General features: G+C 33.4%; 1 protein-coding gene across 6 annotated transcripts in view; it reads left to right on the forward strand.

The window, feature by feature from the left end:
* Positions 1 to 18188, forward strand: part of LOC106463634 (rho GTPase-activating protein 45-like) — a 116788-nt gene extending 98600 nt beyond the window's left edge. For 5 of the 6 annotated variants that reach the window (XM_013923683.2, XM_013923684.2, XM_022391173.1 and 2 more), the window contains 5 exons: positions 681 to 868; positions 2652 to 2807; positions 6214 to 6891; positions 9003 to 9192; positions 17022 to 18188. In XM_013923683.2, coding sequence (XP_013779137.2) covers positions 681 to 868; positions 2652 to 2807; positions 6214 to 6891; positions 9003 to 9192; positions 17022 to 17388 — 1579 coding nt within the window. In that variant the 3' untranslated portion in view covers positions 17389 to 18188. The remainder of the gene's footprint in view (positions 1 to 680; positions 869 to 2651; positions 2808 to 6213; positions 6892 to 9002; positions 9193 to 17021) is intronic. The other variant, XM_022391175.1, reaches the window with a different exon arrangement.
* Positions 18189 to 19910: the final 1722 nt, after the last annotated feature.

Below are 19910 nucleotides of genomic sequence, written 5' to 3' on the forward strand. Positions count from 1 at the left end.
ACTATTTCTCATTTAAATGAAGTTAGACAGCTACAAATGTACATTTTCTTTAATATTACTCTTTGATGCATTTATGTCTTTCAAACTGACTCTATGAAAATATAAACGATGATAGCTTCACTGCCCCATACAAAGCTTATATTGTCATTTACTGACTGATTGATCTTACTTGTGGCCTTAAATGTAAAATTGCAGACTTTAATGATGAGTGATGTTTTTATTTTTTACTTATTACTAAATGTTTAAGATATGATAAAATTGGATGCCTATGTTGTTCAATTAAGTTATGCAGTGATATATTGCATAAGTAATATGCTTTTGAAATTTGAGTTATTTTTCCATCTACACTTACAGTATAATGCAAAAATATATGATAAAGGCTTTTATTAGGAGAAGCTAAACATTTTCTATTACTCTTATATACATACTGTTCATTGGTGACAAAAATTGTTATTAACAAATAGACAAAATTATTTTTACAGTATTTCATCTTCATAGTGAAATATTTAGTTTAAACAATGGGGGTAAAATAAATTCACTCTCATTTTTGATATTTTGTTCAGAAATATGGTATTTTAGTTTATAAACTCTGGTTTCAAGTCTGTATAATTGATGACTTTGAATTTTGTTTTTTGCTCTCCCTGAAATCATATGGTCAAATATTAGTATTCTTTTTCTAGTGAAGGAAGTGCATCTTTAAGTTCTCTCGTTGACACCATATATCAAGCGAGGGTCACTGAGTTGTTAATTTCCTATTCTGACCAGATTTTTGGTTTTCCTGAAGTGGTGTATCCTGATCTTTTAATTGACACTTCTGAGGTTAAGAAAGAAAGTTCAAATCATTATGCCTTTTCTCAGGAAAGCAGATGTGAGTTAATAAATCTTTGTCATTTCCATTTACTATCATATACACCTGTGACCCTTTATAGGAATTAATACATTTATAAATTGTTTGTCTTGTGTTTCAGCTTTACACCCCAATTAAAGCTAATTAATATTATAAATGGATTGAAAGATAAAACTGAACTAAAAGATAAATATATAAAATTTCATGAAGTTGTGTTTTAAGTGATATTGGGAAGATGTGTAAGAATTTGAAATTTAGATTAAGAGAACATAAAAATTCAGTTGATAAACTATAAATGAGTGATTCAGCCTTGGCTGAACATGTTGTGAACTCTTCACATGCCACTGACTGGGACATTGTGAAATTACTTAAGCGGGTGTATTTAAAAAACTGTTAAAAATAAAATGGCAATTTTGGTTAGAAAATTCTATTCTGTAAATTGCACCACTATACAGTATGGTAATTGTACACATATGTTACACTAGTTCATATAATTAACAATATTTGTCCTTTGCCTCCTAAAGATAATGGATCTTTTTGTTCACCAAAATATGTAGAACACACTCTTCAGTTAAGTGTTCAATTATGATCTTTTGATGTGTACAATTTTCTAAATGCTAGTTGGAAGGGAATAATTTCTCCTATTGGTTATGAAATATTTGTGAAAGTAAAATACAACCTACAACCTTAAGATACTGTATATGGAATGCATACTACAGAAACATAAGATTTCTTATTTTTCACTTTACAACAGAAATTGATTTTGACTTTTAAACAAAGTATTAATACATAGTTGTTAGTTTTGATTAAGTTGCAAGCTGTGATGAATTTTAGCTACTAAAATGTGACAACACATGGTGAATTTCAGAGAATGTATGATGTGTCTAGTATTTATTAATATCTATCTGCATGTTGTAGGTACTTATGTCTGATAATTAAACAATGATCTGTAATTGGTAAATGTCAAAATTTGTACTATGTCTGACAATAAATGATGTGTCAGTGTTGGTGCATAACTTGCACATTATATAATATGTATTTTGTCAAAGGTTTGGTAATTGTTTGTATATGATGGTTGAATGCTGGTATGTGTCTAGTAAATACTAAGTTTCTGTGTGATGCCTGCTAGTTTTTAGTATGTGATTGGTAAATACTAGATCTATCTGTTGAACATGTTAATTATGGTTACTTGACTGTATATATTTGTTATTTGCTTATAAATTGATAAATATTATCAAATGTGTTTTAAATGTGTTAGTTATTGATATTATCTGGTAATTGAGTGGTAACGTATATGTGTAATAGATGTTGGTATATACTGTATGTTGGACTGCACATATTTCTGTTAGATGTGTTAGTTTATGTGTAATAAATGTTAGTATATATACCATATGCTGGACTGCATGTTATTTTATTATGTGTTAATTTATGTTGGTATATAATGTATGTTGAACTACATACATAGTTAGTACACATCTAGTAATTTCTGGTATAAACTTTGTGTCAGAATGTATGTGTGATGATTGTATTTTCGTTTTTAATGTGTCTGATAATAATTGCTAGATACCTAGTGGTTGGCTCTAGGTAACAAAAAAACTGATCCCAAATAATTTACAAGGCTTACTGAAGTATTACTTAAATAAGCAGAAAAATTTAGTTGTTTGTACACTTTAAGCTAAGGTTTGAAACTGATCTCCATTTTTGTATTTTTAATGACGTGTTTTAAACAGATATTTTTTCAGTCATAGAGAATTAAAGTTGAAAGTAGATGTCTGAAAGTTGATGAGAAAATTTGTTTTAACAGGCAATAATATGGATCAGACTATGTCAGCAGTCAGTGGAGTTGTTAAAAATCTGATAAATGATACGCCTGCTACCACCAGTTTACAGGAATACTCTTTCCTGAGTGCCAATAGTAGGGATAAAGAGAACTTCTCAATTTCAAAAACTCATTCTGCAGGTATATTTTTCTGCTTATGATTTTTATGATTCCGTGGTCAGCAACTCTTCTCACTAAAATGTGTCATTTCAGTTGTAATACTTATGTAGAAAATTTATGTACAATCATTTCATTATACATTTCAGGTCCAAGATTTCTGAGCAACAATGAGTACTGAACTTTTATTCATTGCTAAAAGTTATCAGTTAGTTGGACTTATAGTAGGCAAAAATAATCTGAAATGCAATATGTTTGAAAATTTAAAAAATCTGATTTAGAGTAAAATTTTGAAATTCAAAAGCAAACTAAATAACTTATTAGACTTCTAATTTTGAAATCTGTAGCATCCTAACAAATGAATGTATCTGTAATACTTAATCATAGAAGAATCTGTTCACTGTCCTTTACAGAACAGTATCTCATATTTCCACACAAAATTGCATTTTATTGTCAAGTTTTTATAGGGCTGTGATTCTTTACGGTGAGTGTCTGTGATGTGTTGATGATAAATTTCAACAATAAATGGACAGCACACAATCCACTTGTTTTAAAATACAGTAGTCCCTCTTAGATACGACTAGACTAACGTATCTGCCATGATAAAAAAAAGTCGCAATAACTAGATGACGAACAACCATGTTAAAACTGTGCCAGTTGCTATTCCCAGGGGTTGAGCATAATGGTTTATATACTGCATAGGTAATCATATAATGTAGCAAATTGGTACACTGTATAATAACAGTTATGATAGATAACAGTTCAGTAAAGATAACTTAAAATTGTTTTGTGTAAGATAATTTATTCATCGATCACACTTATTTCATAAATATCCACATATCACATTTTTATTACATATATATATATATATATAATATTACTAAGTGAAACAAAATTTATTTCCTAAAAAATTGTCCATCTTTGTTTGTTTTGCACATTTAATTGAGTCACTTTGACTATTCACGAGTCTGGCAGTTATTACATCAAGAAGCTTTTCTTTGTTAATTTTCAGCAAACGATTTTAGTATCAATATATAAAATAATGTGCAATAAATGTCCAGAGTTCTACATCAGAGAAACCAGAAGAAAATTGGAAATTAGATTCAACAAACATAATAAAAAACATTCCATACTTGTATTTACCACCATTTCAACTCAAAAAATCCACAGTATATCTATACAAAATGCTGTAATTTTAAACAGACATCGGAAATTCTGCATCTTAATGGACCTAAACAGCCCCACCCTAAACCCAAATGTCACCTTGAAACTTGGATCCTTTGATTCCAGCTCTGAAAAGGGACCATTCTGTGAACTTAAAAGAACCAGTAAAGAAATAAGAATAAATATCCGAACTAAATTATTGCTAGACTCTAGCCTATACCTAATAAGGTAATCCTAACTCAATTCCAATACTACATAAAATGTAATACGTTGCATTAAGACAATTTCAAGTTCACAAAATATTCTCTAATTCCAATGTTTCGCTTATTTTGTTGCTTTCAATACAACTTTGGTCTATATCAATGTCCACGTCATGTATCTATATCAACGTCCACGTCACATTTCTATATTAACACTTCAAGCCTTCTTCTTCATAGCTACTTCCTGTTCTTAGCTTGAGACATTCACAGCTCTCCCAGATGCTTTGAGACAATTTATTAGCCATGTTTACTGCACAGATTAATCGAATAAATCTTAATCAAGTTACTTAATGTCTAGATCACTAGCTCAAAATCTACTACATTCACTAAAAGGATAAACCTTAATTCCGGGAGTGGGGTGAAGACAAACAACAGTTTCTTACCACCCATGGTTACCTTTCAGGACCTGAAAGCTTTTAAACGAAAATACCTACATGTATGTATAAAGGAGTTTGACTTGAATGCCCTGGGGTACGATGATACATATACTACGCTTTGAAGCAATCTCTGGTCATGTGATCTCTTTGTTCTGCCCCCCAGTGGCACAGCAGTATGTCTGCGGATTTACAATGCTAGAAACCGGGTTTCGATATCCGTGGTGGGCAGAGCCCAGATAGCCCTTTGTGTAGCTTTGTGCATAATTACAAACAAATAAACAAACTGTTTGTTCCATACTGTATACACTGTTTTCATGTGTCTCTGTAAATTACATTATTGATATGAAGAAAAGTCCTTATAGAGAGGTCGTTATTTGACCTTCTGCCCAAAAATCATTGTCATATGTTGCATCTGTCAGGAAGTCATTTGTGGGAGGTCAGATCAATATAAATCAAAATAATATATTGAAAACAAGTCAAACAGATGTACAAAAACTTGTTACATTATCGATTATCAGAGTTTTAAATAATTTTCTCCTTTTTTGTCAAAGTCCACACAGGCAGGTTTAATTACTTTAAAACACCCTTTGACTAGACAAGTTATTCTCCTTTTCTCTATTGCTACAATACAAGGCAGTGACACTCACTTTAAAATCACCAGCATAACTGTTGATTACCATGGTTGTGTCCAGAGCTTTAAATAATTGTCTCCTTTTCGTCAAAGTCCACACAGGCATGTTCAGTTACTTTAGAACACTCTTTCACAAAATAAATTATTATTCTCCATCTCTATTATTACAATACAAACTAGTGAAACTCACTTTAGAAATCGCCCGTTATGGCTAAAGTGACACACAGTTTAACTTCACTTTCACTAACTTCTTAACTTGCTTCTGTATCTGCACGGATTTATAACATGCGACAGAAAAATCTAGAAATATCTAGCCCTCTAGTAATAACAATATTACACATAATGAGAAAAGCATAGCTTTGAGTAAGATGATGTCAACAATATTACAAAAGCCTAGTACAACAATTAAACTACATACAAAATGCATGACTCGTTCAGAGTTACATAACAAAACTTGTCATAACTGTTTAAAATAATTAACTTTTAACACTCTAGTTAAGGTATGAAAACTAAATAATCTTTAAATATTTAATCATTAATAAACTACATAATAACTCTTAAACTGTTCAGTCTTGTATATCCAACACTTATCCATATTCTTTGTGCATTTTTTCCTGTAGTTGCCAAATTTTTTGTATAGAATTCCTGCAGTTGTTTAAAGGTTTTAAATCAGCCAAGTGCTTTAGTAGTTACATTTCCGAAAACATTGTACATTAATTCAATATAACTTAAAAGTCTGTGGTAAATGAAAGTTTGACTCATTTAATATTTGTCTATGGTAAACAAATCAATCATAATATATAGCTAAAGCTAATTGATGAATACATTCAATTAAAGCAGAATAGTTAAATGAGACAGTTTGAATTAAATCTGAATACAAAATAATTATAGTTACATAGCTTGAATTAAACAGCTGTACTAATATTTGAGTAGGATACATAATCTTTATAGCTGAAACAAAGAGAAACATGTTTTTAAAAGCTAATGTTATTCAACAGATGATTGTCTTGGCTCTGGGAGGTACTTGGATGATGAGATATTAGAGCTGTCACTGTGTGATGAATCCCATAGTAAAAAATCTCCACTTTTGCCAGCTATGATTACTTCATCTGCCATGGGATTAAAACGACACCCAGAAAGTTTACCATCAACTAGGAAAATACAAGTTCAGTCACAAGCAAGTGCTACCCAGACTAAGGTTGTCCCTCCACCTTGTAAAGATATCTCAGTTAATGACACTGCTAGTGAACAGGAATATGAAAAGGAGAGCAGAAAAAATATGGAATTTTCCTCTTTCTCTGACACATCAGTAGTAAATATAGCTAGTCAAACTGCTACCTTGCCTTCTACATCAACTTCTTTTATACCATTAGTTGACCAGAAAGCAAACAATTCCAATGTTGCAAGTCGACCTTCCACAGCAGAGTTGAGACGTAATTTTTTTGAAACTCAATCAAAAAATATGCCAGGCATTAGTGCAGCTGCTCAGTATTCAGGCTCTATTGACTCTAACAAAGTTGAAAATCAGCATAGTTTATTTAGACCTAGTAGTGGATCTTATTCTGCATCCACGTTATCTTCCACAGTTAATCTTCAAACAAGCTTAAACAGTAACCAAAGTGTTTTGGAACAGCTGTTTCAGCATAATATTAATACAGTCAGAAACCAGGAGCCAGGTACTGTAAAATTCAACAGCTTCTTTGAACTTTATCTTTTGATAAGTTTTCTTTATGTTTCACTTTTATGTCTATCTTCAGTTGTATAAATTATAAGAGTTTTGCAAGTAACATACAGTACTGTGCAAAAGTGTTAGGACAAAGTTAAAAGGTAGATTTCAGGCTACTTTCAAAGAATAAGGGAAGGTAAATCACAGGTGAAACATCAAAAGTTGATTACGCTTCACATTTAGTACAACAGAAACTCAGTGGAAGTGCTCTAGTTCAGCAAGCAGTTATTATTTTGTGTGTCCCCCTTTTGCTATAATAACTGCAGACAGTCTTTCAGGCATGGTTGCAACATATTTAATCAAAGCATCCTTTGGAATTTTACTCCAAATGTCTGTTAACACACTCTTATAAAGTTTCTTTAGAAGTAACTTCTGATTTGCCAAGTCTTTGATATATCAAATCCCAGAACTGCTCAATTGGTTTGTTATTGGAGCTCTATGGGGGCCATTGCATCATTTGAATGACTCCAGCAGTTTTTTTCTTAACTAAGTAATTTATACACAGGTTGGATAAGGGTTTGGGCTCATTATCTTCTTGGTAGTAGAATCCTTTACCATTAATATGCAAACCACTGGTTTTACTATGATGGATCAGTATCTGATGGTACTTGCACTGGTCCATTATTCCATCTATTTTGCAAATATCTCCTGTTGCCTCAGCAGGTAGGTGCTATACATTGAGGTAATTATCTTTCACCTTTCTTCTGCCGGACATACAACCTATGCTTTGAACCAAATATTTCAAACTTGAACTCATTCATCCATAACACCCTTTTCCAGTCATCAACAGTACAGTTTTTGTACTTTTTAGCAAATTTCACTCTCTTGACAAGATTTGGAGATCAAAGTTTTTGAACTGCTACACGACCAAATATTCCATTCTTGTTAAGTCTTCTTGATACTGTAGATCTGAACACTTTTCTGTCATTTGGTACATGGTCATTTATCTCATGCTTGAGATCAGTGGCAGTCATCCTTCTGTCCCGAAGGCTGCATAATGGAAGATACTCAACATCAGTATCATTGAGTGTTCTGCCTTTTCCTTTCCTATTTTCAAATTCAACTGTCACAGTCTCACAATCTAGGGTGTACTTGGCAGTGTTTGGGGAGCATTTCAAGTCTGCAGTAATTTGTCGGAGAGTCCAACCAGCATCACATAAAGTTTTTATGGGAACTCTCTGCTCTACTGACAATTCTTTACACTTTTTGGGCCGTGGCATGACTACCAAACTTAATATATAGTGTTATACACTGTTTTTATTAAGGTTTATTTGTGGAGTGCTATTAAATTGATTTATTCTAGCATATACCGGTATCATATGCCAGCTCCTTGCTAGCTTCTTTCTATATAGTTAAGACACTGCATGGGTTACCATGTCAGACCCTAAATTTAATCAGTATGTTCATTCAAGCAGAACCCTTATGACATGGCCTTGGTACAAGTATATGGGAATTCTATAGAATGATAGGCATTCTTACCCTGGTTTATTCAATTTTCAACAGAGATCAGTGAAGCATTACCATAGCTTTGAAATTTACATTCTGTAACGGCATGGAAGAATTAGTCCCATAAAATAGAAAGAATGACAAAATATTCTCTTGTCCTAACACTTTTGCACAGTACTGTATCTCTTCTCAGATGGGGTAATTTTACTTTGAGTTCATCACTTGTCACTGCGTTACAGCAATTATTGGGGAATTTCACTTCTTCTTAGTGACCAAGGGCAAGAGTAAATTGAAAGAACATGATTAGGCTTCATGTAGTGATGGACTATATTTTACATGTAATACATACAACTTAAAACATCATATATATATATATATAATGGTATATATGTAACTGAAAGGTTTGACATATACTTGAATGCTACTGCCTTTTATCTAGTTTGAATTTGATCTTCTTTACTAAAATGTTATTACTCACATTGAAAGTAGTTTTATAGGTTCTAAACAATTTTCTATCTTTAAACATTGAAGAAGACATTCAGAATCCCAATTTAATCCTTGATAATATCACCTCCTTAAAAGAAAAGGATATTTATACAAATTTGTTGACTTTAGGGATAAAAGTGCCAGCACTGGAAAGCAAAACTCAATCAGAGAATCCAACAGTATCAACTTCATTGAAGGATCCTTCAACAAAATATGTTTGTCCTTTTACCAAGAACTCCTCTTCTGTAAACACCAGATTACCGCACTCACCTATATCATCCAGTGCAACATATTCTGTTCAAACAAAGGAAAAAAAATTGTAAGTAGCTTATTTCTTTCTAAAACTTCAAATTGCCTGAATATGGTTATTTTTCATTCAATTTCTTTTATTATTATTGCAGGCTTACTCAAGAATTTCAAAACTAAAAGTTTGCAGTTATTTAGAGGAGCAGAAGCTTTTGTCACTTCTTACCATCCCCCAGATGTCAGTTCCCGGGGGTCGGGTGTTGGTTGGAAACAGTCCAGCCACACAAGTTTTAACGTGTTTTGTTGGTACCCTCCTCCTACCACAGACTGGACAATAAGTTTCCAATGTGTTGCCAGGTTTTGGACTGGAGATGCAACCCCAAGCTTTTGGTCCCTCTTCCTATCATCCACTAGATGTCAGTTCCAGGTGGATCTGGTGTTGGTTGTAACTGGACGAGGCACATGGCTTACTGCTTGTATAAGGCTGGGCACCCTCCTACCAAGGACTGGACAAAAAAAATTTCTCATGCCACCAGGTTTTGGACCAGATATGAACACTCATCTGGGCTCTCCTCGTTCCTTTCATCTGCCAGATGTTGGTTTTTGGTAGATCTGGTGTTGATTGTGTTGGAGGTGCACACATGCAGAGACAGGTTTTTGGTATGAGAGCTCCTCTTCCCTACCATTACCCATTTTTGAGGTGAAAGTTAGAGGACCCTCTTCCTACCACAGACCTGATATACAATTCCAGATGCTGCCAGGTGTTAGTTGAGGTTGAACTCACATTTGCTGCCTGTCATGTCCTAGCCACTCTACACCATGGAATCCCATTATTTCTGTATTTTAGGCACTTCCTAAAAGGGATCATGTTCTCACTGGCCCTCCACCAGTTCAATTTGAAATTCTAGCTTTTTATGAGCAGAGGTAAGATATTGTATCGGAAGTTAACATTTTCCTAAACTGAAAATTTCCAACCCATCCTCCCAACTTCCAGTGTGATTTGGTTTGGTTAGTTATGAACAATCTCTAGTGATTAACATGCATGATTAGAGAGGGTGCTAGTTATGACAGGGGTAGTGTCGTATTCCTATTGATGGAGGTTGCTGCATGATCATTTGCATGCTAGTATGCTGTAATAAGAGGGAGTAGCAAGGCAAGTGGCAAGTGAAAATGTGAACCGACAGAAGGCATTACAAGTCTAAAAAGCTTTTTAGTTAGGCAAACACAAAATCTAAAATCAAACTACACTTTTACAAAATAAATATCAAGTAAATATGCAATAATATTCATAAGGCTTGGAAATAGTTTTTTCAAGAAATTAGACTATTGTATTTCAAAACTACTGGAAAACAAAATATACCTTACATTTTTTTCATTCTGAAACAAACCAGTGACTGTGGTTTTACTTTGTTCAGACAAAGTTACAATATCAATAAATAATTTAGTTATATATATATATATATATATATATATATATAAGTACATATTCTTCATCACCACCATCATGAATGAAACACTGGATATACCATGACATTTCTCCTTTTGGTCTAAATTTTCAGATGCTGAATACATTATGTTAAACTATTTTGGCACCTCACCTCCTTGTTACAGTCCATATCACCATGTCCAGCCATGCACTATCTGATTATTGTGCATCTTGACAGTAGCCCCAGCATAAATACCACTGTACTTCTAGTACTCATATTGATAGTTTCCCAGTGCCTGTTTCTACAGTTCAATGTGCAGAAATACATAGGTGCTGCACCCAACAACTTGAATGGTATGTATATGTCTTCATATGGAATAGCAAGAACACTTGTTTTATTTCATACCCACTTAAGGTATGCAATGGTTGAACGTATATGTCCAAAAAGCAATTTCTGTGTGCATGACTTGTGTTATTTTGCCAGGCAGAGATCATTTTTGTTTATGTTGCATACTGTTGCTTGAGTCACATAAACAGCTTTTTTTACTGACCTTTTTGTTAGTAGATTTGCACTTGTTGCAAAATACAATAGTTTGCTTACCATGGCTAGGGTACAACTTGTAGCAGGTCTCTTTCTGAATGGTCCAGGTACTCCAAGTTGATCCTTATTTTTTTGTTTTTCACTGTTATTAAATGCAAGGGATATTCCAATCTAGAAAATTTTGAATCCCTAATCTCAGCATATCTTTATCATCAGAGTTTATGACTGTTACATATTCTTCCCAAAAGTGATCACTTTTTCGTTCCATCATCTACAAAATGCCAAAAAATTTCAAAATTTAGATCTGATCCCTGCCATTCTAATGCAACTTTGTGTCAGTTGTACTTTTCGTTTGAATATTCAAACTTACTTTAATATAATGTACTCAATCCTCTCTATATATGACATAATATATATATTCATCTAGGTGAATCATACCAGTCTGCAGACTAGAACTTTCATTTCCATTCTCTCTTGTCATACTACCACTTAATATATGTCCACTTTATAAAAATGTTAATAAGCAAGTTTCTATGCATCAACTGTTGCAGAACTTAACCACTCTACCTACTATTGTGAATAGCATACCACATCTGCACTAGCAGGTCATTTATATATCACATCCAATTAAAGCTTTTGAGGTTTGATTCTTGATCTGTGTGGATTTCTTCTGGTGCTTCAACTCCTGCTATTCCCAGTTCTGAAAACCTATAAATAACAAAATGCAATGAACTGTCAACCAATGTATAAGCTTTGGGACCATTTAATGAAATAATCAATACCACCTAGCATATATCATTTACTATTACCAGTCTTTGGGAAAATACCAGATATATATGGGGCTGTTATTTGTAAAGGAGAACGTACAATTTGCTAATGGAGTTTCTACCCTGGTGTGTACCATGTTTTTCTTCTTTGCAGCACACACAACATATATTGTACACCACCACTCAACATTTCAACACAGATGCAAATTGAAAACCACTTTTGTGCATAGTGTATGAAAAACCTTGATGTCTGATAATCCTTTCATCATGTAAAGTCTAAAGTATTACCTGCCATAGCCTTACAATATCTATTAGTAGCATCACAGACCAAAAACTTCATTTATCTTGTTCATAGTAGTGGTACAGCACATCACCCTGAGATCATAACTGCATTTACAAGTGCCATAGGTTTTATGCATTCACACTGCATTCACTGATCTGTAAAGGTCACACTTCACTATACTTCACCAAAGCTCCACCTCGATCCTTTAGTTGTGCCTTTTAAAGCTCCTTATTTGTCATTTGCTGAGCCCATTTAATAGTGACATCATCATGACAATTACAACAGATGCAAGTACCTTTTTATGCAATACTGGAATTCAGGAATTCATCAACATGCCTGATGTAATTTATAACATTTATCGCACCTTCTTATAATTATGAAATACAGTTCCAATTTCACTATCACTGGCATCAGTTTCAGCATACTGCTGAAAATAAGCCACCACCAGAACCTTAACTAAGGAAAATTTTAGTGACTAAAACATTTACTTAATCTGCAACAATTCCATCTATAAGCTCAGAGGTAATCACAATCATAATGAAAACAACACTTCTGATAGCAACACAGAGAAATTACTTCCTCTTTAGTTACTTCGAGCTCATTCCCATTAGCTAGAACAAAGTTAGTATGACTAGCTCGAAGGGTAGCTTCTCTCAAAGTGTCTGAAATGCTGCAACAAAGTTTTGACACCAACATTGCCAACCAAATATCCAACCTTGCATCCAATATCTTTACAAACATGTGACAAACATACCCAGTTTATGATCTGAGCTGACCACCCACACATCTTTGGGCACAAACTGCTACACTTATCGGAGTTAATGACTAGAACCAGTTAAGGCTCCACTAATTTAAGCTAGTCAGACCAGTAGCAACATAGCTTACTGAGGACCCTTCTGCTGTTCTCTGAAAAAACTGATGTCATTCTTTTTGGTTGATGGGATATATGAAGGTTTTTTTAGTGAAGGCCTAATTGGCCCACAAATAAAATGGACGGTCCATCTCTCTTGTTTGAAGTGTCATTTGAAAGGACTTGACTGCTCCAGTGGCAGTGTTTTGCCAGCTTAAAAAGACATGGGTAACCCAGATTACTTACTGTTAGTTAGTGCATCATAGCATCTGGCAATGCTTGTGACAGTGCAACTGAAGGTGAGTCATTTCAAGCTCGCTAAGACAGTGCAATTTCAAAATCAAGTTCCAGAGGAGTTTCAACCAGTTATTACTGTCAGCTTATATCTCTCTGGCAAAAACGATCGTCAGAGGAACTGCTTCAGTCAAGAATTAAATTTCCGAGGCATCTACTGGCATTGCACTGGTTTTCTTGGGAGATAGTCAAAGAACTCGTTGATGAATATTTCCTTATAATATTCTAAAACCATATAAGAGTATTCCTATTCATGTAGGTTTTGCAGAATTGTGAAGTCCATGCTATCAGGCCTTGAAATCATCTCTGTGGATCATTCTGTTCTTCATGGTGTCAATACACATCTCAGGTACACATCTATTATCTAAGTGATAACAAGGTACTGTTTTCCTACCAGTAACCAAGTTGCTCTTGTTTATTTTATAAGCTACTAACTGGTTGAGATACCAATGACACCAGTTCTTCTTGATGCCTGACAATGTATAATAGATTCACACATCAGATGCATACATGTCACTTTGTGTCTTTGCATCACTTCTGGTCTCCAAGCTGCCACAAATAGTTTTGTTAGCCCACCTTCACAACTTGGAAGTATCTTTGCTTTGCCAAGATTTAGTAGTTTACTAGTGAGATACTTGCCACTCCAACTATTAGTGGTACAACCACTTTTGGCATTTCAAACCATTTCCTTGTTATTGGCAACTCCAGCATTGAGATTTGTCACTGGTTGTAAAAACCTTGGAGTCTTACAAAGAGTTCCCTAATTAGGATGTCCATAAATCTCTTCACCATGGTGATTACACCTGATGGTCGTTCTTTCTCACTAGCTCAAGGTAACCATAAAAAAATCACGCAGGTCCCGCAGCTTTAAAACCCTGTCTGCTGCTCTCCTCACTGGCCCCATATATATAGAACCTAAATTAAAGTATAACCTCAAAGGAAATACTAAAAGCTGAATGATTATCTCTTATTAATAAATTCTGGATGTCGAAGGCTAGTATTCAGAATTTAATCAAATCCACTTACTAATATCCACTATTCCAAAAGTAAAATATTAAGATTTTACCATTTTAAAAATTAAACTTTTGTTTTGTTAAGCACAAAGCTATATAATTGCCTACCTGTGTTGTGCCTACCACAGGTATTAAAACCCGGTTTTTAGCATTACAAGCTTTAAGACTTATTGCCGAACCACAGGGGGTGAAGATTAAAGTAAATAAAAAATATATTCAAAACTGTGTGGTGTAAGAATATGCCATGCATTTCTATTTTCTTTTAATGTTATGGTATTTATTCTGTATTAATCATTTATTTGGTATAGTTACAGGTTTCACACAACATGTAGTTGAAAAAGCTAAAGTAAAGTTGCATTGTAAACACGCGTACTTGTAAGTTGTAACGTTATTATTAGGCCTATACATACGATTGTTAACAACCGGTTCGTGGAGGTCATTAAATTCTAAGAACAGGTTCGCACGAACCGGTGCGAACCGGCTGAATCCCACCACTGCCTACTCTGCCTGCAGGAAATATTGCTCAATACTGCACATTGTGCAAGGATGTCGACAAGTGTTTTTCAATTGTAGTTCAGGGTTTCGTATCTAGGGTTACGGCCTCATCTATACTGTAATGAGAATGATCAGTCACGTGTATAACACTAGTCGCTCTGGATAAATGCAAGGTTTCTTGTGAGTTAAAGAACGTTTCATTTAAACAGTCTGGAACATATCCAGTAAAAGTGACAATCCATCTTATTCTAAAGCAGGTACATACACTGTGTTTTATTTAGTGTTTGCAAAAGATTGTGTTATTGTATTTCAATTTATGTACAGTTTCAATATTTCGCTTCACTTCGACTCAGTTAGTAAAATATTTAATATTACTTCGTAATCAGTATCTTAATTGAATCTCTTCATATGAAGTAGACTTATCAATTATGGCTAAAAAATTAATTCAGTTTCACCTGGATATATCACAATTATATACAGACTTCTTTAATGCTGTCAAAATTAAGAAATAAGTTTAACTCTGAAGCAACGATGCCATCTTTAAACCCTCTTCTGTGCATGTTACATTCAAAATTTAATTAAACCAATTTACAATATATGTATTTTCATTGAAATTATTATCATCAAGTATGTTATAATTTAAAGTGTTTTATTATTCCTTTATTTTAAAAAGAAACATCTAAAACAGCAATTAAAAGTGAATTTTTTTTTCTGTCATGTGATCCTCTCGCAGTTGCAATTCTCCACTTTTAAAAGCTCTTATATAAGAAACTGTGAGTAACTAAAGTAGACTGTTATATCAGACATTCAAAGTCCACAAAACACTTGTTTTTCATTCCCATCTCAACATGTTCTAAGAATTTCTTCCCAAACTAAATTGTAATTTTTTTCGTAATGTCAGCCACACCCACTTGCAAAGTCGAAGCTGTGTTGCTATGCAACAGTTTGAAGTTAAATAGCATGCTTATAACCAATAGAAAGAGCCGATGTCCCTCTATTTAGCTAAGTAGGTCAACAGACATTAGCAATATATTTGTTTCGCTTTATCGCGTTGAAAGAAACTTAATCCATTCTCGATAGCGGGGTACCTAGTGTTTTGCTATACTTTCTCACCTTATACATATTAGTTTGATAGACAGTTAGATTGCATTTAGGTTTAACTTTTACATCTAAAGTAATTATGTTTTAAAATGCATATTTGAAAGGTTTAATGATTTTGTATAAGTTTAACTTGTTCTCGCCTGGATTGTGAAAAGCGTATAGACATTAAGCTTGAGCAACCACCATCTTGTTTACTCACTAGATTGGTAAAATGTTTATAAAAGCCCGCATGGATAAGTGATGTATTGGCAGAAATAATAAAATATGAAGAATTTGAAAGGAAAATAAAAAATAAACTGTAAGTGAAAAGATAAAGACGTGAAATTATGCATAGGAGACCAAGAATACTATTCTAGTGAATTTCTATGATGTACATATTTCCATTTGTTTGTTTGTTTTTAATTATGCACAAAGCTACACAAGGGCTATCTGTACTCTGCCCACCACGGGTATCGAAACCCGGTTTCTATCGTTGTAAGTCCGCAGACTTACCGCTGTGTCACTGGGGGGCGTTTCCATTTGTTAATTTGAAACATTTCATTGCACTGTATGTTGATGATAGTAGTTGAAGTTAGTGATATTCTAGAGAAAATGAAAAACAAAATATAAACATTTACCTCAAAAAAGCTTTTTTATTAGGTTCTAAAGATTATCCAAATGAAATGTGAAAACTGTATAATAAAAAATAGTATTTTTATAGTTATATAAAAATCACCTTACAGGTGAACTATGTAATAGTTTATCTAAATGAAAATGTGATGTTTTTGCTAATTAACAATCATTTATTTCATAAGCTATGTTTTTACCAATATCATATGTATAGTTAAGGACCATCAGAATGTTGTTAAAGTTAAAGGCACAAAAGTTGTTTACCATAATTCAAATTTTCTTATTTTTGTCTTACACATACTGTACTACATACATCGATTGTGGTTTACATTTGTCAAGGTACAACGTTGTTTCTTTTTCAGTTGTCAGGGAGAGGTCTGTAGATCATTATCATCACATAAAAATAATAATTATAATTTGGTTTTAGTGCAATGTGTTTTACTAGGTTGTATGCATTATTTTATCAACTGAACTCATCCATTTATTGCAAAAATTTACCTTGTTTATTCTTGCCTACTTATAGCCCCCAATGTGACCAAAGAAGCCTTTTAAGCTCTAAACCTCCTCTTGAGCCATCCATGAGGAAGCTGTCATGCCCTGAAGAAAGATGTTGCCGCCAATTAAGAAAAGCCTCCCGCAATTTTTTCTCATCTTCCCAAGAAGGATTTGCATCTTCAAAACAAAGTATTAATAACATTGAACCTAGTTTGCCTCGACCAGTTGCTAAAAGTCGTATTGGTTTAGCTTCTCATACACCATGTTCATTTACAAATTCGTCAACAGCATATCACTCTTTGACTTCCACCTCTTCCCAGAAAGAACTGTTCCAACAATATGAACCTCCAAAAATCACTGGGTTGTCATCAGATCGTGAATCTCATTTTGTATGACTATAGTTTAACTGTTTCACATAGAAATAGTGCTATATATATATATATATATATACTTTACATACATTTCAGTCAAATTATGAGAACTTAAGAAACCTGTATTTTTTGAACTACAATATTGATATTGTATTGACCATTTTATGTTTATTTAGCTATGCATAACACATACTTCATACCGAAGAAGCAGCACACTTTATGCGAAATTCAACGAACTACAACACACCAGTGCTTACCTAAGGCACACGTTAACCACTAAATATCTAATAATATATAATACTGTGTGTTGATATCAAATATATATAAATATGTGTGCCACTGACAGGAAGAGTTGTTTGTATTAGGTTGTGAACAACACTATATGCACAGCATGGATTCTCCTGGATCAATTGTTGTGTTATTTACTTATCCTATAAATTCGTGCAGAAAAATATGTTTGTTAGGTGGATTTTGAAGCTTCAAAATCTAGTATTTAATTAGTTTGTTTTGTAAATAAAATAATGTGTAAACTGCAGGTATAGTTTGCATTCAAATATTTAAGTTCCTGTCAAAATATAGCTTTAAATCTTAACATTAGGAATAGTAGAATATCTGTGCTTTTCTGTAGCCCTATGTTTTACTCTAATTGTTACTATATATGTTTCAGATTAGATCATTATAGGTTTTGAAATAATAAATATAATGTAAAATAAGATTTAGTACAATGTATCATTTAATTGCTAGATCTTCGTGACTCACGACTTGTAGGTGTACTTGTTTGTTTTTGAATTTCTATACAGAGAAAAATATACAAATTCTCTATATATTGTTTCTTCATTCTTGGCTTTTGTTCATTATAAAAATGCATAAGATGATATTGGGTACTATAACATATGGACAAGAGATACCAATTGGTCCTTCAAGGCTATCCCTGCACACCCATCCCCTAGGAAAAGAAATGTGAAAGTTAAACCCATGATATCAATCCGTTTTGTTTTTCATTGATTCCTAATAAATATTTGAAAGCTACTGGCATCCGCTACAGCGAATGACAATTTAAACCATAAGCTAATCATTCTGTTAGAAAACGTAACTGTTTATGACTATTTCTTTACTAAATCACGTAATTTCGGTGAAACTGAAAGAAGAAATAAGCAGTGAACGATAAAGAGGCCTTACCCAAAAATGACGGCTGTTAAGTAAACAGTCATAAAGGAAATTGGAATTTTTTCAGCATTTTAGTTATTGCTGCAGAATACATATTTTAACGTTTTTACATTCCTATTTTTCTATTCCCGTTGTAACTTTTCACATGTTGTAACAAAGTATGTAAATATTAAACATATTAATTTCTTTAATTGCGTAATTTAAATACAGCGCGATTACACTTATATACACGTAACTAAATATTATCTGAGTCCAAGTTCTAACGTAAGTACTAGTGGGTCTGTTTGCAGTCTAATTTAAGCATTAGGCCTAATACATAAACGTAACGTAAGGCTTAGCTGAAACATTACTTCATTAAAATCCTTAGTAACTTTTATTTTGCTTTTGCCTACAACTCAGTATCAAAATACTAACATGTTCATGAAACAACTAAAATAATGTAAATAAAATGTAGCTTAACTTACCACGGTGCGATAAGAGAGACTAAAGTCCTATTTGTTTTGTAATTAAGCCTAAAACAAAAATGTATTGTGCAATAACTTACCCTAGGCCTAAGTCCATAAAACTTCTCATGAAAGAAAAAAATATCAGTCCTAAATCTAATTCTATTTTGCTGTTATATCGCCGAAGTTATAAAAAAAACTTTCTAACAAATTAACATGTATATAAAGTAGTAATAAAATAATTGTGTAGGCGAGGAAATAAAATACAAAGTAGAAAATAAAGTAGTGCTGAAAACTCGCCAAATTTGCACCCCAATATGTATACTAGCTGGAGTACCCGTCCCCCGGACGGAAGTTAATGTAAATTCATGATTAATGAAAGGTTATCTTAGCACTTGAAAAGTTGCTTCCCTTATATGTAATTGTAAAATAAAAAAATGCAAAAACGCCAATAAAAACCACAAAATGCAAAACTCAAAATTTTTATGTATCCCACATGGACCTAATGAACCTCCATACCAATTTTGGTGAAGATTCATCCACACTCTGCGAAGTAGTTACATGGACATACAACAGACAATACCTGATGATGACAAAACCTTGTCGAAACGTTGTACATTTGCTGTTATGTTAAACTTATATTAAAGATTTTCTTCATTACCCATTCAAACCGTCTCCAACCATTATTAGACAGTATTATTGTTACGACAGCGGAAGTCACGCGACGCTGGGAGCATGCGCGCTGGAATTTTTAGAAGGATCATGACTTATCGATGAACTCCACCAATGTCCCAGTGTTTGCCAGGCGCCCTCTTTTTTAGTATATAAGCCCGGCAAATAAAGCCACAGATATGCAGATAAATTGAAGAGATAGATAATTGATTCAAGCGAACAGTAGGCTCCGTAAGTAAAGTGTGTGAATCACTGTGGTTTATA

Source organism: Limulus polyphemus, unplaced genomic scaffold (assembly GCF_000517525.1).
Source record: "Limulus polyphemus unplaced genomic scaffold, Limulus_polyphemus-2.1.2 Scaffold1450, whole genome shotgun sequence".
Lineage (NCBI taxonomy): Eukaryota > Metazoa > Arthropoda > Merostomata > Xiphosura > Limulidae > Limulus > Limulus polyphemus.